The sequence below is a fragment of the Pseudonaja textilis genome, chromosome 9, assembly GCF_049901715.1.
Source record: "Pseudonaja textilis isolate UNSWEBS1 chromosome 9, rPseTex1.2, whole genome shotgun sequence".
Lineage (NCBI taxonomy): Eukaryota > Metazoa > Chordata > Lepidosauria > Squamata > Elapidae > Pseudonaja > Pseudonaja textilis.
This window is the reverse complement of record NC_141998.1, coordinates 6,503,931-6,531,133: the sequence shown is the minus strand read 5'-3', so window position 1 is coordinate 6,531,133 and position 27,203 is coordinate 6,503,931. Positions and strand designations below refer to the sequence as shown.

General features: G+C 45.3%; 1 protein-coding gene across 2 annotated transcripts; it reads right to left on the bottom strand.

Moving 5' to 3' along the window:
* Window positions 1–628: 628 nt before the first annotated feature.
* Window positions 629–25,117, bottom strand: R3HCC1 (R3H domain and coiled-coil containing 1). Of its 2 annotated transcripts, XM_026714990.2 has the most exons (8): window positions 24,966–25,117; window positions 21,703–21,832; window positions 20,402–20,539; window positions 16,568–17,906; window positions 13,491–13,663; window positions 6,503–6,573; window positions 3,915–4,010; window positions 629–837 (listed from the first exon to the last, which is right to left on the bottom strand). In XM_026714990.2, the coding sequence occupies exons 2-8, from the start codon at window positions 21,771–21,773 to the stop codon at window positions 689–691; spliced, it is 2,037 nt and encodes a 678-aa protein (XP_026570775.2). In that variant the 5' UTR covers window positions 21,774–21,832; window positions 24,966–25,117; the 3' UTR covers window positions 629–688. The 2 variants fall into 2 exon arrangements, with proteins under 2 accessions (XP_026570775.2, XP_087794989.1); XM_087938863.1 differs by lacking the exon at window positions 3,915–4,010 and having other exon boundaries at window positions 24,966–25,092.
* Window positions 25,118–27,203: the final 2,086 nt, after the last annotated feature.

The window sequence follows — 27,203 nt, the reverse complement described above, 5'->3', positions numbered from 1 at the left end:
TGGAACTGGGCAAAGGCATCCACAGAAGTTCTGTGGGTTATGAAACCAGAGCAACTGATTTTGACCGATTGATCAAAAGCTACGGTGCGTTCTTCCCGGCCAAGGAATTCTTCTCCTGTCTCCAACTTGTAACCTGAGAGTAACCCGAGCTTTGAAAGGGACAGCAGGTTTGGGGGGGGGGCGGGGTGTCAAACAGACAAAAGGCACGAGGAGGAACGGAGAACATTTGATACTAGTTGAAAGAATTTTAATTCTGTCTCTTGACGGCAACGAGATGCCAGTTTTCCCAGCCAACTTTTTGCAGAACGGTTTCAAAAACAGGTTTTCAAAAACGAATCAGCCCTATCCCTTCCCATGCTAACGAAAGGTGTTCAATCAAGTTGTTTCTGGTAATACTTTGAGTTGGCAGGCGAAGCTCTTCTCTTTAAGGGCTGCAGTGCCCTCCAGTGGGACCTTCCCTGGATCAGCCTCTGTCCCATTCATCAATCCCCACGGATGAACTCAAACCAACTCTGCCAGTTCTAACACATATAAAGTTGTGATTATTGCCACCGGCCTGTTGCTACTCCAAAAAACAACAACAACAACAACACAACCCAAAAGAACAGAGGAGACCCTGCCGTCATCACACGGTTGTATACATTGTTTTAATGCCACCCCAAAGTCACTTCAAACCACTCTCTGGTTTTTAATCTGGCAGGTTGGTGGCTGCCGATTCCAATCCTTGGCAGCCTGAGTTCTGCTGATATTTGCGCTGTAATCCTAAGGCTCTGGTTACTAGTCGTCTGGCAACTGCTGTATCTGTCTGGGGTCTTTCTTTAGCCAACTGAAGGAGCTCTGAGGAAGGAAAAAAAAGAGAGAGAGAATTGGCAGGGAAGGAATAGAAGAATTGGGAAAGAATTGGAGAAGGAGCCTTATGAAGCCTGGCCCAATGGGCCCGAAGCTACAAATCATTTGATTTCATCAAGTAGATCAGATCTAATCTAAATGTACAGAAGATTTTGATGTTAGAATTTCTATCTATCTATCTATCTATCTATCTATCTATCTATCTATCTATCTATCTATCTATCATTCTAAAAAAGTTAAAATACAAAATTCCAAAAAAGGGGTTTATTTACCAAAATAAACAAAGAAAACAAACACATTAAAAATGTGCTTTAACAAACACACACACGTACGTTTAAAAAGATGTTGGACAACCATTTGTCTGAAGTGTGTAGAGTTTCCTGCCTAAGCAGGGGGTTGGACTAGAAGACCTCCGAGGTCCCTTCCAACTCTTCTATTCTTACTCTTACTCTTACCCTTACTCTTATTCTAATTCTATTCTATTCCTATTCCTTTCTCTTCTCTTCTAGTTTTGTTCTATTCCTATTCCATCTCTTCTATTTCTATCCTACTCCTATTCCTTTCTCTTCTAATTTTCTCTTCTCTTCTAATTTTGTTCTCTTCCTATTCCTATTCCGATTCCGATTCCGATTCTGATTCTGATTCTGATTCTGATTCCGATTCCGATTCTGTCTCTTCTCTTCTCTTCTCTTCTCTTCTCTTCTCTTCTCTTCTCATTCCTATTCCTTTCTCTTCTAATTTTGTTCTATTCCTATTCCTATTCTGTCTCTTCTCTTCTCTTCTCATTCCTATTCCTTTCTCTTCTAATTTTGTTCTCTTTTCTTCTAATTTTTTTCCTTCCTCTTCCTATTCCTATTCTGTCTCTTCCCTTCCCTATTCTATTCCATATTCTATTCTAGTCACATACTGGGAGTCCTTGACTTGGAACAGTTCATTTAATAACTGTTCAAACTTACAGACAAACAGCACTGAAAAAAAGGATCGTTTTTCACACTTAACATCCGATGCAGCTTCCCCGTGGTCACATGACCAAGATCCAGACCCTTGGCTACGGGCATGCAATTATGACCGCTGCCGCATCCTGAGGTCACACTGTCCCCTTTTGCGACCGCCAGACAAGACAAGTCGACGGGAAAGTCAGAGTCTCTTAACAGCCATGTTACCAACTTAGCAATTGCTGCCAATTCACTTAATGAGTGTGCCAAGGAAGGTCGTAAAACGGGGCAAAACTCACTTAACGAATGTCTCACTTAGCAACAAGAATTTGGGGCTCGATGGTGGTTGTAAGTTGAGGACTGCCTGTACTAGCCTCTCTAGTTCAATATTAATAAATATACTGCCACAGGGTCTGTTTCCCACCACTTGCCAAACAGGCCCGAAATTTTTGAACTTCTGACTCTGCAAATTATGAACCTGTCATCCATCTACTATATTAATAGCAGGAAAAATGCATCGGTAGCACAACAACAACAACAAACGACAAGATTTAAAATGTCAAGACCCTTTGTTAACAATCTACTCTTGTATTCAACTCAGAGAAGCCTCACCACGGCTTCTTACCTCTCTCAAATCATCCCAACAGTTAACCGACGTTAGAATTTCTGCCCCACTAAAGGTGGGGACAGTTTTAGTACTTTCTCCTGTAGAAGAAAGCTTTAGTACTTTGTCCTGTAATAGGCTACGTCCAGTGAGAAGCAACTAGCCTGGGTGTAGCCGACTCCGAGACACAAAGGGCCCAGCAGAGGTTATACTAGCTGAGGCTTCTCAGGAAACGAACAACTGAATGAAAAACTGCCAAGGGTGACAATGAATGATGTGTCTCAGAGTCGGCTACACCCAGGCAACGCCAGACAGCTTAATTCCCAATAAATCCTTTCTGAGTTTTGGAAGTTTGGATCGAGACTCATGATTTAAATGGGGGGTAACTGCTGGAATCCCGACAGCTAGCCGAATCTGAGACACGTTGCATTCTGGATGCTGGCACATGAGTGCATGTGCGCTAACACGTGAGCAATTTTGGGCACAGTAGCCCCAAAAGGTTAACCACCACTGGTGTAGGGGCTCCTGCTTGGACTAGATGACCTACCAGGTTCCTTCCAACTCTGTTAATCTATTTTCTTACAATATCTTCCAATATCTTATCAATAAATATATACCAAAAAAGCAAGACACAGTTCTTCAAGTCTTGATAGTAAGCTGCAGTCCTTCTTCCAGACACTGGTTTCAAAAACAAGGGCCAGGAATCCAAAACTTTAGCACTGCCCATTTATGCAGCAGTAAAGACTGTTTCCCAGGATGCTAAAGGTCAGTAGCTTTTGTGCAGCAGCTTTACCCTATTATGGTCATCGATCATCATCATAATCCCTTGCGGGGTGGAGTCCGGGCAACTGAATGGAGCTGAGTGTTTACTGGCCGGATGCCCTTCTTGTCACCAATGCGGAGTTTTGCTCAGCAGATAAAATTCTCGGTGTGCCCAGAGAAAGAAATATCTTCCTCTACCTGGGATCGAACTCACAGCCTCCTGATTGTGAGGCGAGAGCGCCACCTCCTGGCCATCGCACCACTCATTATTATGATCATCGATACTCTCAACCAATCCCAACTTAGCTGTTTTTCTGAACTAAACTAGACCTACATACTTTCTAAATATTCTAGATGCGAGACAACCAGAAAAACCGTTAGCCTTTTCAGAAGCTTATCAGCCATCTATGTTTCTGGGCCACCTGTGACGTGTCAGTGAGGCCAGCATCTCAAATGCAGGAGCACTAATTTATTAGCAAAACGATTTTTAAATCATCACCTTCTAGAAATGACAAGAGATGGAAAATGTGCATTCCTTCTTTGAACAGCAGCACAGAAGCCAAACAAAGGAAGAAGAAAGAGACTGGTCCTTCCTTTGGCCCACCCACCTATTTGCCCCCAGGGATTTCCCTGGCACTCGCAAGTCATTGCAAGACTAGGCTAGAATTTAGAAGTAAAGTGACATAAGTCCACCTCCATTTTGCATAGAAGTCGTCCTCCACAGCTTTTAGGAAGAGGCATGCCAAATTTGCTTCATATCTTACTTGGACGCTGAAGTGCCTTGATTTTTGACTGTCTCGTTCCATGGATCAGAGGCCGGATTTTGACGGAGGTATAGTTCTGTTCCAGGGCTTGAGATGCTAAAAAATGAGAGAGAGTCCTTTGAGACACCGATTCACAGCAGATACTTGTGTCTCAGATTCGGCTAGCTGTCGGGATTCCAGCAGTTACCCCCCATTTAAATCGTGAGTCTCGAGCCAAACTTCCAAAACTCAGAAAGGATTTATTGGGAATTAAACTGTCCGGCATTGCCTGGGTGTAGCCGACTCTGAGACACGCAATTCATTGTCACCCTTGGCCTTCCCTCCACCCCCTGGGTGTATGGTAATTCATATTCTCCACTGGGACACATCCATAGCCAAGAGTCATCAATCGTGTTCTCCAGTTAGAATTTTTCGGTCACCTATTTACTATCTTTGAAAACATTTATGGAATGCACTTTCGGTTTTGCAAGCTATTACATTGCTCTCCCCTCCCTTTCTGTCGGCAACTCTAAAAAGACCATAGAAATATTTTATAAGTTGACACTTTTGAGCTCAATGCTCCATGAGTTGGTCTCACAAAAGAGAGCTCTTTATGAGAGGTTGCCTTGGGGGGGGGGGGATAAAATTGTGTGGCCTTTTCCTGTCCCAGGGACCTGAAGACGGGGTCCATGCATTCATCTACAGTAGCCCAAGGATGCCCAGGATCTGGCCCATGGGCCTTGTGTTTGACAAGTCTGTTCTAGAGCAGAGGTGTCAAACTCAATTTCACTGAAGGCCGCATCAGGGTTGTATTTGACCTTTGGAGGGCATGGCCAGGGTGGGCGTAGCCCACTCCATGTCACTCATGTCAGGGGCACCTGTGGGCTGGGGAGATCCACTTTTGCTAGGATTTTGTTTTGCTAGCAACTTGCCAGTGAAAATGGAGTTCAGCGGGGTGCATGCGGCCCTCTGTTTTGACCCAAGCCTTGTTCAAATAAAATAAACACATATATAAAAGCAAACCTTTTTAATGTGTCTTTGTGAATTCTGTTCATTCACAGCAAAGTCATTAAAACTAATTGTCCCAGATAAGAGCAAGACATTTCAAAGTTACGAAAGGCAGCCAAAAATACAAGATTAACTGTAGAGAAATATTCCAAACCAAAAATCTCCAAACAGACAGGACTTCCACAAGAACTTGGGAGTTGCTTCCTGCAAAGAAGCCAACCCCGAAGGCTGGCTTTTATCTCTTATGGGAGGAGCCATCACCTCCCAGCCTTACTCCCAAGTCATGTTTGCTGCTTCAGCTACTCTTTCCTTCGAGCAGCCCTGCGCACACGCACACTGGGCACAGGCACCCCAGATCCTCTTCGTCACTGGTGCCAGACTCCACAAGCTCTGAAGGCAGCACCCCATTCTCCGATAGTCCTAGCCCCATACCTGCATAACATGCAGGCCCCTCATCCAAGTCCTCATTCTTCGAGACCTCAGCCGTCTGCACCCGCTGCCGGCGAACCACAACACCCTCCCTGGCTCCATTTTCAGCTGTGACAGCCTCCTGCAGCCCTCTGCCAGCGAAAACAGAGCTCGCAGCCTGTGGTCAGAGGCACCACGGGCCAGTCCCTCGCTGTTTCTAGGGTGGCCCCACGGGCCAGACCTAGGCACCCTGCAGGCCGGACCTGGACTGCGGGCTTTGAGTTTGACACCTCTGGTTTAGAGTATCAACATCTTTTTTTATTTCATGGTGACCAGAACGGGGCATAGTATTCCAAATGTGGCCTTACCAATGCAGCGTGATGTGTGTGATGATGGCTTATGAAGTTCTTCCAACCCAATTTGCAGAGGGAGAGGAGAGGACAAGGCATCAACACCAGTGGGTGTGATTCAAGCGATACAAGAACTAGTTGGGTGATCGGGGAACTTCGGGCGGTCCATGTGTGTGGTCCGCGTTTTAAAAAAGCCCATTTTCAGTTCTAATATTTACCTTCTGCCCCAGTCCCTGTGAATAAAACAGCTGAGGCACAGCGAACCGCTCTGCCCTGCGAATCAGCTGTGCTTTAAGAAAAGGAAAGAGGGAAGTGGGTGGGCTTACATGCTCGTCCGAGTGAACCGGTTCGGAGCCAGCTGATCATTGGAACAAGGGGTTCACCCAAACCAGTCCAAACCGGGGGAACTTGTACTGGGGAATATGGGAGAGGGCGTCAGCCAGAAAGTTCCTTCCCCCTGGGATGTGCTTTAGCACGAAGATTGAATCGGTTGAAATATTGAGCCCAGCGGCCTTGTTTGGGTGATGGTTTTCATGGGGTCCGAAGCGCCTCCAGATTTTTATGGTCGGTCCAGACTTTGAACGACCTCTGTCCCCGTTCTAGCAAGTGGCACCAGGTTAGGAGTGCCCATCTCACTGTGAAAGCTTCTTTTTTTCCCAGGCAGCCCATCGCCTCTCTGTGTCCATGAGCTTTCGGATAACTGCCGGAATCCTGACACCCATCCCTAACCAACACCCATTAAAGAGGAAGCAACAGCATACTTTATTTTACGCACGAAAAGCAAGACTTGTGCACGCGCGCATACACACACACACACACACACACACATACAGACAAAATTACCTGCTGCCAAACTGGAAAAGATCCCAAGGGCATGAGTGTCATCAACCCACTGCAACTTAAATCCACCCTCTCTGAAAGAGAAGATCAGAGTTGCAATGCTTTAAATGTCATAGTTTCACCGGAATAAGTTTTCATGCAAAAGCAGATGTCACGCCTTCATATCCCTCCAAGCGTTTTCTGCATTCCTGCCCAGTAAGCAGGATAGAAGGCCCCCTCCCCGGGTTGGTTGTACGCAGAGAGTAGCACCGAACTCAGGGATATGGGGGTTTCAAAATGGGGTGGCATGGGACCAATTTGCAAAGCCGTCGTTGTACGATTTCAGCAGACATGACGCACCTGATGGTGCGGTTAGACTAATATTTCCAGCCTTGTCCACTTCCTGGCCTGTGGACTTCAAATCCCAGAATTCCACAGCCAGTTTGGCCACTGCTGAGAATTTGGGGAGTTGGATGTCCACACACCTCAAAGTTACCAAGGTTGGGAAACACGTGGCTAGGTTATTCTTTATTCGGTCATAGGAACACATGAGAATACAGAAATCACAGTTAATTAAAAAAAAACAAAGTACAAAAGGAGGGAAACGAACATATATAAATATTCCAGAATATCTAAAGTATCTGGAGGGCCCAGTTAGAAGCCAAGCTCTGGACCAGGGGTGTCAAAACTAGATTTCTTCAAGGGCTGGATCAGTATTGTAGTTCTCTTCTGCTGACCGGCCAGAGAAGGTGGGAGGAGAGAGATGGGACGGATGCCTCCTGCAGCACCCAAAATGGGGCGTAGGAGGGCACGTGCAGCTCCCCCATGCCATATTTTGGGCCTGGATGGCCAAAAATTTGGGCACTTTGCCAGCCAAAACGAGGCACGGGAGACCGCATGCAGCCACCCCCGGTGCCCCATTTTGGCTGGCAGGATGCTACAGGAGGCTGTCCAGGCCGAAAATGGGGTACGGGGGCTGCACGCAGACACCCCCCCCATTCCCATTTTCGCTAGCAGAGGCACCGCAGGCCGATCCTTTGCTATTTCCAGGCCACTCCCGCAAGCCAGATTTAAGCGCCCTGCGGGTTGGATCTGGCCCATGGGCCTTGAGTTTGACACCTCTGCTCTAGGCTGCAGGAGACTGCTGGGCAATACTTGACTGCAGACAGAGATGTGGAGTCAGATTGAGACAATAATAGCATTTTAAGAGAAAACAAATCAGAATGACCAAGGTATTCATGAAATAGCGGAAACAATAACATCTGGCTTGCATAACATGGAGCCTCGGTGGCACAGTGCTTAGAGTGCAGAACTGCAAGCTTCTCCTACTTCAATTTGACAGATCAAATCCCACCAGGCTCAAGACTGACTCAGCCTCCCATCCTTCCCAGGTGGGTAAAATGAGGAACCAGATTGTTGGGGGCAAGAGGCTGACTCTACAAACTGTTTGGGGGGGCTGTAAAGCACTATAACGCGTCTAAGTGCTATCACAAGTCCCAACAATTCCGTCCATCTGCACCACATGGGCCGTCTCTGTTTGAGACGTCTCTGTATCTTCCCTCACGGATTGGTGGAGGAAGGGCACTGAAAAAGGCCTTCCAAGTCTTGGATGGTAAGATTAGAGCCATGGTGGCGCAATGGTTAGAATGCGGTATTGCAGGCTAACTCTGCCCACTGCCAGCAATTCGATCCTGACCGGCTCCAGGTTGACTCAGCCTTCCATCCTTTCGAGGTCGGTAAAATGAGGACCCAGATTGTTGGGGGCCAATAGGCTGACTCTTTAAACTGCTTAGTATAGAGCTGTAAAGTACTGTGAAGCGGCATATAAGTCTAAGTGCTATTGCTATTATTAGACTGGGGGAGAATCAGATTCAAGTCATCGTTGGACCAATGAACTCCTTTGCTGACTTTGGACCAAGTCAATCTTTCTTAAACAATCTATCCTACAATGGTTTAGGGAATAAGACCTCTACAGAAAGTGCCTTCAGCTCTCAGAAAAAAAATGTCGGGAGTGAAACGTATGCATTTATTAATTTTGAGAAACCAATCACCAACAAATTATCTTTCCTAAGGATCCTAGCAAGGGATGGATGAACAGCCAGGTCATCCTTGTTCAGTTAAAGCTGGGAGAAAATAAAGCTTATTACTTTTCTTTTCTTTTCTCTTCTCTTCTCTGTGCTGCATTTCCCAGCAAGATCTCGCCAGCCTCTCTTCATGTGTATTAATTAGGGGAAAATATTATGCCTGCAACATGCTCAACTCTTTGATTTGGCCTCCAATTATCTGTCAGCTCAGAGAGGCATCGCTCTAATCAAGGGATGAACAGTAGGTGTCCTGAAGAATGTGTATTCTATTTAATCTCCATTTTTCCGCCAATTGCCATCAAAGAAAAGACTGCATAAGCTGCATAATTAGCTTTGTGAATCCGTCATTGCATAATGCGGTGAGGACTAAAGGGAGGCTGTATGACTGCAACTCTGTCGCTTGTATCCTTATGATTTATATGGACTGTTTCCTAGTATGATTCGATTGCTTATTGTACCCTGTGACTACCATTAAGTGTTGCACCTGATGATTCTTGACTCTTGACAGATGTATCTTTTCTTTTATGTACATTGGGAGCATCTGTACCAAGACAAATTCCTTGTGTGTCCAATCACACTTGGCCAATATAGGATTCTATTCTATTCTGTTCTATTCTATTCTATTCTATTCTATTCTATTCTATTCTATTCTATTCTATTCTATTTTCTATTCTATTTCTTATTTTATTCTCTATTCTATTCCTTATTCTATTCTTCATTCCAATATTCTATTCTATTCTATTCTATTCTATTCTATTCTATTCTATTCTATTCTATTCTATTCTATTCTATTCTTATTGTACCCTATGACTATTATTAAGTGTTGTACCTGATGATTCTTGACTCTTGATGAATGTATCTTTTCTTTTATGTACATTGGGAGCATTTGCACCAAGACAAATTCCTTGTGTGTCCAATCACACTTGGGCAATAAAGAATTACATTCTATTTAAATGCTTAGATCCCATTCAGACAGGACTGTTAGGAAGGATTGGAAACATGAATGTCCAACCTTATTAAAAATGGGGTTTTAGTTCTAGCTACAGGAAGCAAATTCAGCTTAGCCGCTATTTTTGTAATTTTCTTCCTAACCTGCTTGGGAAGCATTGGTCAGACTTCCGTGCTAATTCAAGAAAGGCAACTGGTATGCTCTTAAAACACTTAAGGGGTTGAAATGTAAATCCCCAGTTGTGATTTGCAGCTGATTCAGTTGTCCCTTCTGCCATTCAGAGAATTGTAAACCACGTCTCTGAATTACAGAGATCAAGAGGGTTTATAGGGTTTCTTGCCTGAGCAGGGAGCTGGACTAGATGACCTCCAATGTCCCTTCTAACTCTGTTATTATTCCGAGATGACTGGATCAGGTGTGTACCAATCATCTTTTCAATCTTTCCATCGATCTCCAAGAAAGCTAGCATTTTTTTTCTTTCTTTAATGCAAAGGAAAAAGGTAAACAAAAGCTTGTAACATGCCTAATGTTGCAACATTAATGTTCATGTTGCAAAGCTCTATAAATTTGTTCCATAAATATTAAACACACCATGCAGCCCTTGTTTACTATTAAAATGATACAGTATACTTTTTCCTTTGCTGTTTATTTTCTTTTAAAGCACTGCCTCTGTGTGTGTTTTTCTTTGACAATGTCCTTATTTGCACTTTTTTTGTCCCATTTCTTTTTTGTCACTCTTTTAAAAGCAATGGAAAAATAAATTAAAAATCTTATTTTAAAAAAATTCAAAAAGGGACAAAGACGTGCTAGAGAATTCTTATGGGGCTTGTCTAGGATTTCATCTCTACCTTAGAATTCAGAAAAGAGCAGTTTGACTCCCAGGTAAGTTGTTCATCATACAACATACTTGCTCCAAACAATCCTGAGCTGTTTTAAGGTAAAGCTAACCACTTTAGGGTCAGCAATGGACATCAATCAACTATATTTAGCTGCACACATGACTATGCCTAGCATAGATTTAGCAGTTTTATACATTTAGTATGAAATATTTCTTATGGTTTTCTTAAATTAGGGATCAGTCTTCTAGTTGTATTCTCGTTCTTTGATATAATTGCTTCTTTTTCATACTCCTCTTATTATAAATTGTCCCCAGTTGGGTAGCCTCGAAATTGAAAAAAATAATATTTTTTTAAATTAGCAATAGCACTTGGACTTCATAGGGCTTCACAGCCCTCTCTAAGTGGTTTACAGAATCAGCATAATTGCCCCCAACAATCTGGTTCCTCATTCCATTGACCTCGGAAGGATGGAAAGCTGAGTCAACCTTGGTCAGGATTGAACTGCTGGCTGTGGGCAGAGTTTGCCTGCAATACTGCATTCTAATCACTGTGCCATTACGGCTCCTTGTAGTAGAAACATAAAAAGTCATCCTATTAGCTTAATTTAGTTTAGTTTAGTTTATTGTCATTGCAACTCATACAACAAAATCAAACACCATCTTCAGTGCACATCATGACTATGAAAATAAACACAAACACACATCCTTCACCCTCCACACACTGAATATTAATGAGTTACGTAAAAGATTGTGCGTACTTTGAAAATGATTCAGAAGGGCTTTGGATCTCATGCAGGTTTAGCTTCCGTGAAACCGACTATTTAAAGTCACTCTGAATCAATCTACAGAGACAGGATCTCTTCCAAACCAAGTTCAAAACTGCACAGTTCTGCCCCATGTACTGATCAGTGGTCAGGGCTAATATTTAGATTTGTGAAATTAAGAGCTGTCTTAGAATTATACAAATGGGCTGAGGGTTCTCTCCCCACAATAGATGCTTAGAATAACAGAGTTGGAAGGGACCTTGGAGGTCTTCTAGTCCAGCCCCCTGCCTAGGCAGGAAACCCTACACCACTTCAGACAAACGGTTATCCAACATCTTTTTAAAAACTTCCAGTGTTGGAGAGGCAAGTTGTTCCACTGATTAATTGTTCCCACTGTCAGGAAATTTCTCCTTCGTTCTAAATTGCTTCTCTAGATTGATTAGTTTCCACCCATGGCTTCTTGTCCTGCCCTCACATGCTTTGGAGGACAGCTTGACTCCCTCTTCTTTGTGGCAGCCCCTCAGATACTGGAATGCTGTTATCCTGTCTCCCCTAGTCCTTCTTTTCATTAAACTAGACATACGCAGCTCCGGTAACTGTTCATCATATGTTTTAGCCTCCAGTCCCCTCATCCTCTTTTGTTGCTCTTCTCTGCACTCTTTCTAGAGCCTCAACATCTTTTTTACATCGTGGCGACCAAAACTTTTAGCCTCCAATATTAAAATTAGTAGAGTCAATCAGTGATCAATCTGCACAATCCCAGCTACACTGCACACCATAACATCAGCCTCCCATCCTTCCGAGGTGGGTAAAATGAGGACCCAAATTGTTGGGGGCAATATGCTGACTCTGTAAACCGCTTAGAGAGGGCTGGAAAGCACTATAAAGCGGTATATAAGTCTAAGTGCTATTGCTATAAGAGGGTCTTGAAGCAGCTACATGAGCCGTGGTGGCTAGAATGCAGTATTGCAGATTAATTCTGACAACTGCCAGCGGTTCGATCCTGACTGCCTCGAGGTTGACTCAGCCTTCCATCCTTCTGAGGTCAGTAAAATGAAGATCCAAATTGTCATGGGCAAGAGGCTGGCTCTGTAACCGCTTTAGAGAGGGCTGTGAAGTATACAAATCTAAGTGCTATCGCTACGTCAGCCATTCTGCTATCGGCAATGCCCAGTGTTGCATGTTTTTTGACATCTCTGTAAAGTTATTGCAAAGGTGCTTTTTGAAAAGGCAACTGGACTTTTGTTTTTCCTTGAAAAACATTTCGCTTCTCCTCTAAGAAGCTTCTTCAGTCCTGGCAGAATGGTGAAGGATGGACTTTCCGAACAAGAGGGGTCAAAGAGGCCATCTATATTAAGACTGAACAGCTGTCGCTCAACAGCCCTCTCCCGCTTACAACACAGTCCCTTTCAGCCGCTCCAAGAAGTCTCCATACCCATTTGCACTATTCAGGTGACCCTGAGGGCACAGGTAAGCCTCCAAGCAGTCTCAACAACTCTCAGAAGGAATGCTGATGACCAGATGACTGCAAGGACTATACAGTAAATCCCTCCATCCTCCACCATTCCGTCAGAATTGGATGAGAAGCAAAACGTCTTTGGACAGTGTTGACTCAATGGCCTTGAGACAGATGAGCATTGCCGCCAACCATTAGTGGAGTAAAATGTGCATGGACTTCTTTACCTTTCTTTTTAACCAAATTGAACATATCATGCCATATAACAATGCATATTAGCAATGAAAATTTAGTCTAGTTGCAATAGGAGTGCTACATATCCTTTACTACGTAGAGGACAGCTTTCATAAGAATTGGAATAAGGCGCATAGAGAAGAAAATTTAAAAAACCAGAAAATCCAAGTTGCCTTTTGAAAAAACACCTTTGGGACAACCATGACCTGGATGACAGAGAATCTCCACAGACTCTGTAAAGTTACAATGCATTTCCCCTCCAGGTAAGGCTGTTCTGCTTTGGTCCTAAGTTTGAGGACGCAGTGGCTCAATGGCTAAGACACTGAGCTTGTCGATCAGAAAGGTCGGCAGTTCAGTGGTTCGAATCCCTAGCACTGCGTAATGGAGTGAGCTCCCGTTACTTGTCCCAGCTTCTGTCAACCTAGCAGTTCGAAAGCATGTAAAAAAATGCAAGTAGAAAAATAGGGACCCCTTTGGTGGGAAGGTCACAGCATTCCGTGCGCCCTCGGTATTTAGTCCTGCCGGCCACATGACCACGGAGACGTCTTCAGAGAGCGCTGGCTCTTCAGCTTTGCAACGGAGATGAGCACCGCCCCCTAGAACCGGAAACGACTAGCACGTATTTGCAAGGGGAACCTTTACCTTTACTTATTGGGACGACCCAGAACAAGTAACATCAACACTTACTGGAAATCTGCAAAGGTCTCCATAAGATGTTCTGTTTTTAGCAATGGGGAAAAATCATAGATCTCTAGCACATGGCCAAAATCTCCTTCGTTGATCTGTGCCTCCCCATAACTGGAGTAATCAAACTGAATCTTCTCAATGCTTATGTCTTTTATGGTCAAATAATTTGTGATCTGAAAAAAGAGCAAAAGAAATGAAAGCAAACCGCCTTTTCACATCTTCGCTTCTCTACAGGAAGAATCAACACAAACCACAATCAGCAAAACTAGGCAACGGTCATTCTGGATGTGCTTTTTAACATTTCAAGCAACAGCTGAAGTGCCCTGTTGGAATTCAATGTCTATAATTGTAACTCACATGGCCATCTACTGACTAATAAATTCCTACTAATTAACGTTCACGGAGCAATTCTCCGATCCCACAAAAAGGATAAAAGCCCAGAAATAGCTTTGCGGGCATCCAATTCTACTGATGAGGTTGACTGGCAATTTCCGTAAAACCTCTATAACATAGCTGAAAATATAAAAACTATATAACAATCAAATACACAGAATGTATAACTTTGTTGTTTGTATCTCATGATTTATATTGATTGCTTTTATTTAGTACTGCATCCTATTATGATTTATCTTGACGGCTTATTTAGTATCCTATGACTATCACTGAGTGTTGCATTTTACGTTTTATGGTGATTGTATTCAAATAATCATGATTTATCACTTTCTTCTTTGTATGTACAACTGAGAGCTTATGCACCGGAGACAGATTCCTTATGTGTCCAATCACACTTGGCCAATAAAGAATTCTATTCTATTTAAAATATTTAAAAGAGCAACAATGCTCCTTAAGATAGTTCTGCTTTCCTTAAAGACTTTAAATATCTGTTGTTTTTTGTTGTTGTTACATTGCCCTGAACCTCTTAAGATTTATTATTCATTAACAATCAAAAGCTGTTCAACTGCAGTGGATTTTAAAAAAAACTGGATCTTTTGAATCAAGAAAAACAGAATCATGTTTGCGTATTAAGTATTTTGCGTTACTTTTCACTTCCCAAAGAAAGGATCAGAGTGGGAAAAAATCTCTGCCAAGTGTCGAACAGCACAGTGAGAAAGAGCAAGCTGGCTGCTCAAGCTAAGCCAAAACCTGATATATATTTTTTTTCACCAGGAAATAACATAGCTGCAAACGATGCTTATCGTAGAACAAAACTCCCATTGAAGAAGGACAAAAAATAACAAGTGTGCTCAACCCCAAACGCTTTAACCTCAGACTGTCTACTGTTGACCTCACCCCATTCCAAAGAGGTCTGTAAGGGGCGTGCATAAGCGCACCAATGTGCCTACTGTCCCTGTCCTAATGTTCCTTTTTATTCATATCCATTTCATGTATTAATAACCATGTTTACACTTATATTTGTTATCTAATACATGCTCGACAAACAAATAAAATAATAAAAGAAATAAAATAAAATAAAAAAAATCAGAAAGGTACTTTACAAAATACCATGGATTTCACTTCCCATGTGTGAAACCAAGCTGGTGTGTTCAATGGACCAGGGGTATCAGACTTGATTTCTTCAAGGGTCGGATCAGCATTGTAGTTCTCAGGGGCGAGAGAAAGGGGAACGAGACAGACACCTCCTGCGGCACCCTGCTGGTCGAAAATGAGCCACACGGGGGCCTTGCGCCCACCTCCCCACGGCCCGTTGTTGGCCTCCACGGCCTCCTGCACCACTCTGCCGGCTGAAAATGGGCCAAGGGAGACCTCGCAGGATTCCCCCCATGGCCCGTTTTGGCCAGCAGAGGCACTGCGGACTGGTCCTTTGATAATTCTAGGTTGGCCGCGAGGGCCAGATCTAATCAACCTGCAGGCCGGATTGAGCCTGCGGGCCTTGAGTTAGATGATGGTTTACTGGTTTACTGCCGTGTGTCAAGTCAGTCAGTAAATAGTTGACACGTACGCACAAAAAAATTGCAAAAAAAACAAATACAAAGCACCGGCAGTCTTATGACTTACGACCATAATGAAGCCCCAAATTTCTGTTGCTAAGTGAGACATTTGATAAGTGAATTTTGCCCTATTTTACAGCCTTTCCTGCCACAGTTGTTAAGTGAATCTGTCATGCCCTCTCTCCATTGGAGTCTGAATCCGAGGAGGAAGATGAAGGAAGCTGACAGGGAGCGGGAGTGTGACTCCCTTGGCTGTGGAGGAAACTGGGGAAGGGCAAAGTCCAGCTAGGCAGAGCAGGGGAGTGGTAGAACAAGGGAGAGGGAGTTCAGAGGAAGACCCAGCCCCACCCCTTCTTCACCCTAGGGCATGCAGGAATGGAGATGGGAACAACGTGGGTTGCGTGGCTTACGGGAGAGGAAAGGGCCCCTATTCCCTTCACAAGGCACACCTGGGGATGGAGTTCAAAGGAGAGCCAGTTGGGAGGGGCATGTGTCGGGAACAAATGCTGAATTCATCGAGTGTTGTGAGTGTTAGCCTGCATTCCTGACATTCCTTCTGCTTCTGTGAATTATTGCCGTGCTTCTGTGTGATTAAGTGCCTTGCTGGAATTTTTGGACTCATCATCTTGCCCTGCTGGCGTGATTGATTGCGGTCATTCTGCTTACAGCGCTTGGACTGGAGTATCTGCAGCCAGAGGCTGTTGTAGGTTCATGGGAGAGTTTTACTCTAGGCCAGAGAGTAACCGGGACGTTGGGGGGCAAATAAAGGGAATCCTACTGATTATCTGGGTGTGTTGCCTTCGTGCCATGCCCCGGGTCATCACAGAATCGTTGCAGTTGTTAAGTTAGTAACAGGGTTGTAAAATGAATCTGGCTTCCCCATTGATTTGGCTTGTCTGAAGGTCGCCAAAGGTGATTGAGTTACTACCTTAACCAACACAATGATTCCCTTAACAACTAAGGCGAGAAAAGCCGTAATATGGGGCCAAGCTCAAAATGTTTCACTTAGCAGCATGAACTTGGGGCTCAATTGTGGCCATAACTCGAGGCCTCCCTGTCGACGAAATAAAGTCATTACATGAAATGAAGCCGGCCTCGCGGAAACAAGTAATGGCACTGTGCTCTTACCTCCTGCAAGAGTTCCGTCCCGCAATCATCTTCGAATACGCTGCTCTTCCCTTCTGCTGAAGAAACTCCCATGCTCCTATCCCCAGCAGACAGCTCGACCCCCGGCCACTGATGCCCCTCCAGGCTTGCGGACTCCTTCTTCTGGCTTTCGAATGATACCGTGGCTTTGTTGGAGTTGGGGATGGAGGTGTGCAAGTAGGGTTCAGCTTGAGGATTTAGCCGAGATGGGGTTTTGCAACCGTCCCACCTCAATAGGTCCTCCTTCACGAGTCCAGAGGGCTGGGTTTGGCCACACTCCAGCGGAAGTGCAACCGTGCAATCTTGAGGTTGGGTTTCCGCCGGCAACTCCAGTGAGTCCTTGGAGGACTCGACAGTTCTCGTTCCCAGTCCTGGGAGAAGCTTGCACTCCTCTCCTCCGTCGGCACATGGACATGTCCGGTGGTCATTTTCCAAGAGGGGTGAGTCCTGACTAGATTCCAACAGAAAATCATTGGGAGCATCTGTCCCAGGAAGGGACAAGAACGTATCGCTTTCTAACCCAATGGAACCCTGGCCGCTTTTATCCGAACCTTCTAGGAACAGCGGCATTGTGCTCAATGTTTGGACATCTGGCGCTTCGATTTTCTGGCCTTCAAGCGAAGTTGAATGTCCACTCAGTTTTGAAAGAGCGTCAACAAAGGTCTCCATCAGTTCTTCTGGAAAACCTGTGTTTCCACAGCTTTGTGGGGCAAAAACATTTCCGCCATCTTTGTGTTGGGGACCTATTTCAGACAGGTTTGGACTACTTTTGGATACCAATGTGGCCGCCTTCACATTCTCCTGCTTTTCCAGGTAAGATACCCTTGGTGCCTCCTTCCAAAGAGAGACATCTGGGCAGCCCAGAACACCTCGGTCACTTTGATTAGTAGCAGACTCCATATCTGCATGTCTTTGCTTGGGTGGGGGTTGAGACTTGGTGTTTTCATATTCCGTCTTGCTGGATAATCTGTGTCCATCTGCAATCCTTTCACTGCCACAAACGGTCCTGGATGTGTGACATCCCTCCTTGTTGCTGCTCATACAATGCGATCCACTCTCAAAGGCTTCCGTGGAGCTACCTTGTCCCGTGTCCTCCAGCTTCTTCCGCATCGCCCTGGGGACGTAGAGAGCTCTGTCTGGCTTCTTGGGCGGCTGCCTTCTACCCCGGCCATTCCCTCTTCGGGCTTGGGGGCCGTTGGCCAAGGCTTCCGTCTGCCGTGGGCCTCCTCTGGATCGGCTCCCTCTGCTTCTGGCATGGGGAGGGTGGTGGAAGTGAGAAGCTTCAACAGCACCATTGGGGCAATCCACCTCATCCGGCAACCTACATCCAAGAGAAGAATCGGAAACGCCAAGAAATGAGGCCAGTCCAGGTTTAGAACTCCGAGGCCAAATGCATCCGATTTTGACACCCCATGCAAAGGCGGAATCCAGAGTCTATCTTTATTGAAGAACCCAGTGGTATCTTCTAGCTGTATAGGGGCGACCTGAGTCACAACCAGGGGTGGTCTGCTGGAGCGCCGCAGGGGTTCAGGAGAGCCCCTAGATCAGGGGTGTCCAACCTTGGCAACTTTAAGACTTGTGGACTTCAACTCCCAGAATTCCTCAGCCAGCTTTGCTGGCTGAGGAATTCTGGGAGTTAAAGTACACAAGTCTTAAAGTTGCCAAGGTTGGACACCCCTGCCCTAGATAAAGATTCTGTGCAGTTTGGAAAACACCAGAATCCCACTCCTGGCTGGCCCCGCCCACCCCACCCTGCTCTCCCAGGAGTCCACCCCAGGAGACCTGTTTTAGATGCAGGTAAATGCAGGGTGTGCATGGAGGCTCGGGAAGGGCCCAAAATGGGCCTCCCGGAAGTTCGAGAAGGCCGGAAACAACCCTGCTTCCAGGGAGCCTCCGGAACCCAGGGAGCAGTGGTGGGATTCAAAATTGTTTACTACCGGTTCTGTGGGCATAGCTTGATGGGCGTGTCTTTGTGGTCAAGGCAGGGGAAGGATACTGTAAAATCCCCATTCCCTCCCCGCCCCACTAGCCTGCTTTCCAGCTCCGTTCTCCTGCGCAGGGCAACCAAAGAAGACCCAGCCAATCAGCTGGGACTCAATGGGAGGCGGAGAATAGATGGGGGCGGGGCCAGTTAGAGGTGGGATTTGCCAGTTCTTTGAACTACTCAAAATTTCCGCTAATGGTTCTCCAGAACTGGTCAGAACCTGCGGAATACCCCCTCTGCCAGGGAGGGTTGCTTTTGCCCTCCTGGAGGCTCGAGGAAAACCTCTGGAGGCCGTGGAGGGCAAAAACGCCCCTTCCCTGCCATGGGCCACGCCCACCATGGCCACGCCCACCCAGCAACCGGTCAGAGAACCCTTTGCTAAAACTTTTTAAGCTCACCCCTGGTCACCATCTTTCCAGAGTCTCATAGAAAAATGGACATTCAGTTACTGCAGATTACTGCTTTTTTTCTCAATCTAATATGTATTGGGTATGTGAAAGCAGAACAGATCATGCGTGTCCCTATTCTTCAGCAAGTGAAAGGGAAAAAAGAGGGATCTGTTATGAAATACCCAGGTCTCCTCCCTTGGGCAAGGGGTCAGGTGAGAAGACCTCCGAGGTCCCTTCTAGCCCTATCAATTCTATGATTCTACACGTCTACAAGTCCAACCCAAAATGGCTTCTGTGCTGCCTCATTTTGGGGAAATTTAAGAACCCCTCACTTGCCAAAAATCTGAGACACCTTTTAACATTTGGAGGGCAGGTTGCTTTGAAACATTGAAAGCTCAGGGGAATAAAATGTTTCAGGTCCTCTTCTTGAAATAAAGCTCATGCTGCAGGTTATCGGCTCTTGAGCAAAATCCTAAATCTCTTATTCGTTTAGCCTAATACACTTCATTTATTTTTCATTTAATTCGTTGCTTTTAAAATTAAATTTAACCTCCTGTTCATTTAATTTAACACATTTATTTTTAATTTAATTTTAAAAAACAGTAAGTTAAATTTTACTTCTTTACATAAACCTCTTATTCAGTCCCAAGCGCCGAAAGTCAGCCGTTATTATACTAACTGAGACTTCTCAGGAAACAAACAACTGAATGAAAAACTGCTGGTGACCTTCTACCGCTGCACTATAGAGAGTATCTTAACTTACTGCACCTTTATATGGTTTGCCAATTGCATAGGGGCAGATAGGAAAGCACTCCAGAGGGTTAACGTCATTGCCCAGAAGATCATGGGCTGCCCTCTCCCCTCTTTGGAAGAGCTTTATAGCTCTCGCTGCCTTAAGAAAGTTCAAAACATCCTCAAAGATCCATTTCATCCTGGGCATCCCTTATTTTTGAACTATTACCATCTGGCAGATGGTACAGGACAATAAAAACAAGGACAAAGAGGCTGAAAAACAGGTTCTATCCCAGGGCAGTAGCTCTACTGTATAGTGCAGTGTTGGTGTGGGGTCAGGGATTTTCAATTCAATGTGTGGAGGGTGAAGGATGTGTGTTTGTGTTTATTTTCATGGTGATGTCATGATGTATACTGAAGATGGTGTTTGATTTCATTGTACGAGGTGCAATGACAATATAGTAAACTAAGAACTAAATAACCAGCACAAAATAATTCATTGGAGTCCTTCGATATAGAATTATTATTTTTGTCTGAATCAGCAAATTCCATGACTTTCCCTGACATGTTGTTTCTCTCTCTGCGAAGGATGTGTGTTTGTGTTTATTTTCATGGTCATGATGCACACTGAAGATGTTATTTAATTTCACTGTACAATGTGCAATGACAATAAAGTAAACTATGCTAAATTAAAACACGGGAGCCTCCCACCTGACTGCCGCATGACAGACCACCGTCCTCCTCCTCCATCCTTCTCCGACAGAAAAACTGCTCAGGAGCTCAACGTCGTCAACGGTTCGGTGGATCAAGTATCTCAGGCGACTAGACAGAGGAGGAAACAAGAGGACTCTGCAAGGAAGGAAGACACAGAATAAAATCAGCTGCTCTCAAGAAAACGCAGCGCGGTGGCGGCTCAGCGGTTTAGACGCTGAGCTTGTCAGCTAGAAAGCCAGCAGCCCGTGTTCGAGACCCCAAACGCCACAAGACAAGGTGAGTTCCTGTCCTCGCTCCAGCTCCTGCCAACCTAGCAGTTCGAAAAGCATGCAAATCATCATTTTTTTTTCTTTTAACCACCCCCTAATCCCTTGCGGGGTGGAGTCTGGGCAACTGGATGGAGCTGAGTGTTTACTGGCCGGATGCCCTTCCTGTTGCCAATGCGGAGTTCTATTCAGCAAATACATTCTCATCGTGCCAAGAGAGAGAAATATCTGCCTCTACCTAGGAACCAATTCACAGCTTTCTGACTGTGCGGTGAGAGTGCCACCTCTAGGCCACCGCACCACTTTCAAAAAGTATGCAAATGCGAGTAGATAAATAGGTACCACTTTGGGTGGGAAGCTAACAGAGGGTCGCTTGGACGCAGAAATGTCTTCAGACAACTCAATGGCCTTGAAACAGACATGAGCACCGCGCCCCTCTCCCACTATAGTTGGCAACAATTAGCAAAGTAAAATCCGCAAGAACTCCTTTATTTTTTTATTTAAGAAAGGGACAATTTAGCAGCCACAATAAGAGAGAAAGAAACCCAGTTTGGTCTAGTGGTTAATGCACCAGGTTAGAAAGCAGGAGATCACAAGTTCAAGTCCCACCTTCACCGTGAAAGCCAGCTTGGTGACTTTGGGCCAGTCACTCACTCTCTCAGCCCAACCCACCTCACAGGGTGGTTGTTGTGTGAAACAGAGAAGAAAGATGAGTTGGATATGCCTGCTGCCTTGTGTAAAAATAATAAAGGTGGGATACAAATAAATAAAAATAAGATTTTTTTAAAAATATACAAGCCATGCAAATCAGAAGCAAAACCCAAGTTTGGTAGGAGAAGAACATTTCATGCACAGCCTCACTTTAGAAAAATCTCTTAAGGAAAAGCAGAGCTAAATTTCACGAATCTTACAATTTAATAATCCCTTTTAAAAAGAACTCATGGCTTTTCTACCGGAAAAGGCTCTGCAGCCAGACAGGCAGACCGACCAAGTCTCCCATTGGGTTGAGGCAACGAGAGAGAAGCGTCTTACTTTTCCAGCTGGTTCTGTATCAGGAAGTGGTCCAGTTCCTCCATGATTTTGTCGACGAAGTCATTCTCCATAGGAGAAAGGAACACGCCGTCCAAACAACGCAGCGCCAGGGTGACAGTGGGGTGGTAGCCTGTTAAGAGGGCAACAAAACGGCGCAGATAATTAGACCAGGCCAAAAAGGTCTGCTCCATTCATCAAGAATAATCTTGTGCTACTGCTTATCGTTTTTAACATGCCTATAAAACAGGGGTCTCCCACCTTGGCAACTTTAAGACTGGAATTAAAGTCCTCCAGTCTCAAAGTTGCCAAGGAGGGAGACCCTTGTTCTATAGGCATTTAAAAAAAAAAAAAGCTTTGCTGGCTGGGGAATTCTGGGAGTTGAAGTCCTCCAGGCTTAAAGTTGCCACGGTGGGAGACCCCTGCTATAGAACAGGGCTCACCGACCTTTTGGACCTCAGGGACCACCAAACTCATAATTTTAAATCCCGCAGACTACTAATGTGAATTTTGACAGACAGTGGCTTGCTGATGTTTTCCCAGTGTCTCTGCAGAAAGCACAAACTCATAATTTTAAATCCCGCGGACCAGAGAGACTGGGAAAATCCCCCCAAAAGTCTGCAGGAAATTTCCCCACCTCATTTCCTCCCGATTGACCATTCTTTATTTGGGATCGCAGGATACTGCCTCCAGCTCCGTTCTCAGGGGGAGAGAGAGAGAGAGAGACTTTTAGCTTCATGCAAGGAAAGCAGCAGAAGCAGCAGAAGTCTTTCTTTCTCTCCCCCAAATGAGTCTTTGTGAGACTTGTTGCGCTGGTGCAGCCTCTTGGAGCAGGAGGCCTTGCAGGGTTCCAAAGACTCTTTTCTGGTGGAGTTTGGGGGAGAGAAAGACAGACTTTTGCTGTTTTCCTTGCGTGCAGCCAAAAGCAGAAGAAAGAAGCAGAAAGAAGCAGCCCAGTGGCCAGGCCAGGTGTGTGGGGTGAGTAGGGCAAGTTCCCCCCCTCCGCCCTTTCCCCCCCTCCCCTCACTACCTCATGTTGTTTGCAATGCAAGCGACACAAGCCTTGTGTTCCCACGGGCCATGTGGGCGGCATAGCTTTGTGTTCCCGCGCAGCCTGGATTAATTGCTTTGGGAGTGACATTTCTCTGCGGATCACCCAAATTTTCTCACGGACCACCAGTGGTCCCCGGCTCACTGGTTGGCGACCACTGCTATAGAATACATAAGTCTTTGACTTATGGCCGCAATTGGGACAAGTGAGTCCTGTCTCATTTTGCAACATTTCTTAGACATGGATGTTCAGCAAACCATTGCAGTTATTAAGTGAGTCACATGTTCTTTCAGCGACTTGTTTTTCCGCCCAATCGACTTTGCTGGTTAGAAGCCAGCTGGGAAGGTGGCAATGTGATTCCGGGACATTGCAAGAGTTTAAATTCGTGATGGTTGCCAACCACATGGGTTTAGAATAGAAGAACAGAATAGAATAGAACTTTATTACTGTCTTAGACTAGCAACAGACATCACTATTTACAAGATATATAAAAAAATACTACTGACACATTATAGTACATTAATACTGGATAATAACATCCCTGTTAAGAAAATACCTGCTCTCAAACAGTTAGGGTCACTCCCTGGTTTGTATGAGTGGAAAGCCAATAAGTATGTATGTAAATATCATTTTCCAAAGATTGTTCTATCTCCAGAAATTGGCACAAATTGACAGCTATAGTTCTGTAACCAATTTTTTTCTTGTAGACATTGCAGCAACACCAACCACATGGATTTGGATCCTGTGATCCTGGGGATATTGCAACAATTGTAAGTACAAGGACTGGTTGTAAGTGCAAGGACCAGGCATTAAGTCACTTTCTGCAGTGCCGTTGTAACTTTGAACGGTTGCCATTATGAAGGGTGGCGGATTGAGGAGTACCTATATAGAGGCATATACAGAGGGACTGCTTCATGCATTCTAAAGGTTGGCATAGCTAAGAAAATGAACGCACAGGTGACACACGCTATCTGCTGAACAGAAATGCCAAATATTGCAAATAGTCTAGGAGAAGTTTCGGGAAAGGTTTCTATATATCTCCCAGTATTTGTTTGTTTATTTATTTATTTATGAGAATTTAAAGGTTTCTATGTATTTATGTATTTAATTTATGAGAATTTAAAGGTGTCTATATATCTCCCAATATTTATTTATTTATTTGAATTCATATGGCCGCCCACTCACTCTCAGTGATTCTGGGCAGTTTCAACCACAACACACACACACACACACACAATTACAAATTAAAGGGCGTACATAAGCACACAATCGTGCCTACGGTCCCTCTCCTATTGTCCCCAATTATTAATTCCTATTTCTTCTATTTAAACTTATGTTTATTCTTATTTCTATTGTATTGTAAGCTTTTGACAAAATAAATAAATAAATACATTTTCTTTTCCCTTGTTTCTTTTTTCTTTTTTTAAAAAAACCCGCAGGATATAAACAGGTCCGAGGTTATGGAGGTTGTTTTAAAGGCAGTTAGGTGGGATGGATTTATTTGTTTGTTTGTTTGTCCAAATGGACCCTTGGCTACCCTTGGCTACTACTCTCCTGATCCCAATGATTTTATGGCCTTTGGTGCCAACCTAAGACAAAGAGGCAGCTTTGGGGAGTGCGTGTGGGGGGGAGAGAGAGAAAGGCGCGGGGGGGGGAACACACACGCACACACACAAAGCCACCGCGCATCTGGATCCAGCTTGTACCCCTTCTCTCCAGAAGACCGCGAGAGGTTCCCATAAGGCGAACCAGCCTCTAAGGTGCCGGTTGAGCAATATATTCCCTTGTCACAAAGCAGAACGGGCACTGGGGTGGGGTGGGGGGTGGTGGCTTGAATCTCCCCCCCCGCCCCAAATTCCCCGCCACAGGGCGGCCTCGCTGGAGATGCCCCTCCCCACCTACCTGCCGGCCTCTGCACCTGCCCACCGGCGCTCCCCCCGCGCCCCGCGCGCAGCCTCTCCAAAGCCCGTGCGCTCTCCGCGGGGAGCGCACCGTTGGGAGCGCGCAAGCCAAGGGCGGCCCCGCGCGAAGCAACGGAGCCCCGAAGCCACTGCGGGGCTGCTTCGGCTGCTTCTTGACCGTCCGTCCCCCGCCCCGCCAAGCCAAGCCAAGCCAAGCCAGGCCGCCGAGGGCTTGGAGAAGCGATCCGGGACCCCGTCCCGCTTCCACCACCACCCGCCCCAGTCCACCCGGAGGGGGCCCTCCCTGCACGTACCGCCAAGCCCGGCTAGAGAGTCCGTCCTCTTTCCCGGCAAGCCGATTGCCTTGGCCGAGCTCCGGCTCGGCTCCTCCCCGCCTCCCCCGCGCGTATCCTGGGTCCACGTGAGCGCCGGCGGCTCGGATTGGGCGGTGCGCCCGGTGACAGCCGCGCCTTCTCTCCGGTTTAGAAGGCGGGGCGTGTGTGAGAAATGCCGATTTTCCCTCCGGTGCTGGGATAGAACAGCACGGCCCGGCAAATCCGGGGCTGGAAGGGACTTCAGAGGTCATCTAGCCCAACCCCCTGCCTCCAGCAGGAGACCTGATGCCATCCGGGTTATATGGGTGCCTCCAACAGAGAGGAACATTCCCAGAAAACACACCCGGATACGGCGAGTCCTCGGCATAAGGGTGCAACGGAGCCCCCAGATTTCCGTTCTTAAGCAAGGCAGCGGGGATTTTTTGGGCCTTGACCCCATTCTATAATCTTTTGGCCGCGGTGGTTTAATTGAATCCCTGCCGTTGTTAAGTGAACCCTGCAGCCCTTAAGCGGATCCAGCTTCCCCTACTGACTTTGGTTTGAGAAGGTTACAAATAGCAATAGCACTTAAGACTTATATATTGTATAAGTCTTCTTAAGTGCTATTGTAAGTCATATGGCCCCCAACAATCTGGGTCCCCATTTTACCCACCTCGGAATGAGTCTGGGTCAATTTCAATAGCACTTAAGACTTATATTATCATTATTATTTGAATTTATATATTGCTTAATAGTGCTTTACAGCCCTCTCTAAGCGGTTTACAAGGTCAGCCTATTGCCCCCAACAATCTGGGTCTCGTTTTACCAACCTCGGAAGGAGAGAAGGCTTCCAGTCAGAATCGAACTTCTGGCATTGAGCTGAATTAGCCTACAATACTGAATTCTAATAGATAGATTTAAATAGAATTAAGATAGGTGATATGGCTGGCTGGATGGATGGATAGAGATAGATAGATAGATAGATAGATAGATAGATAGATAGATAGATAGATTAGAAAGATAATAAACAGAAAGAGATAACATGATAGAGGTAAGTAGGTAGGTAGGTAGGTAGAAAGAAAGAAAGAAAGAAAGAAAGAAAGAAAGAAAGAAAGAAAGAAAGAAAGAAAGAAAGAAAGAAAGAAAGAAAGAAAAAGAAAGAAAGAAAGAAAGATAGATAGATAGATAGATAGATAGATAGATAGATAGATAGATAGATAGATAGATAGATGATAGATAGATATGTTAATAGATGATAAGACAGAGAGACAAATAGTGAGAGACAGAGAGATAGAATGGAATAGAATACTTTTATTGGCCAAGTGTGATTGGACACACAAGGAATTTGTCTTGGTGTAAATACTCTCCGTATACATAAAAAAAAAGATACATTCATCAGGAATCAAGAATCATCAGGTTCGACACGACAGTCATCAGGTACAATAAGCAATCAATCATACTAGGAAACAGTCAACATAAATTGTAAGGATACAAGATAAGATATTGATAGCACTAGCACAGACTTATATACCACTTCACAGTGCTTTCCAGCCCTCTTTAAGCAGTTTACAGAGTCAGCATATTCCCCCAATAATCTGGGCCCTCATTTTACCCAACTTGGAAGGACGGAAGGCTGAGTCAACCTTGAGCCTGGTGAGATTCGAACTGCCAAATTGCAGTCAGCCGGCAGTCAGCAGAAGGAGCCCTGCAGTATCGCGCTCTCACCACTGCGCCAGCATCTCACCATTGCAAAGCCGAGCATCTCTACAAACGGGGATGACACGACTGGCATAAATAGCTGCCGGTTGCCAAAGTGTCCAAATTTTGATCACGTGACCTTGGGGATGCTGCCCCGGCCATAGGTATGATAAATTGGTCATTGGTTACTTTTTTCAGGTTTCCTGTCGCTTTGAACGGTCACTAAACGAATGGTTTATAAGTCAAGAACTGTCTGTATAAGAATAGATCTATTTCTCCTATTTTAACTTCCATACGTTGGGGTTGAGAAGCTGTTTGGGGACTTGTTTTAAGGCAGAGGTGGGGCACTCTTCCTGGGAATTGGTGATAAACATCGAGTTTTAGCATGCCGAGCTAGCAGTACAGGTAGTCCTCGACTTACAACAGTTCATTTAGTGACGGTTCAAAGTCACAACAGTACTGAAAAGTGTGGCTTACGACTGTTTTTCATGGTTACGACCAGCGTTGGGATGCTACCGGTTCTGCCCGGTTCTATAGAAC

Bases quoted from the DNA above. Each gene is read 5' to 3' on its own strand.
- R3HCC1 (XM_026714990.2), bottom strand. From the start codon at position 21,773: ATGGAGAATGACTTCGTCGACAAAATCATGGAGGAACTGGACCACTTC. The intron at 6,574-13,490 runs GTAAGTGTTGAT...CTTCTCTTTCAG, and splicing joins GAGACCTTTGCAGATTTCCA to AGAGGGTGGATTTAAGTTGC. The intron at 4,011-6,502 runs GTAATTTTGTCT...CTCATTTTTTAG, and splicing joins CTTTTCCAGTTTGGCAGCAG to CATCTCAAGCCCTGGAACAG.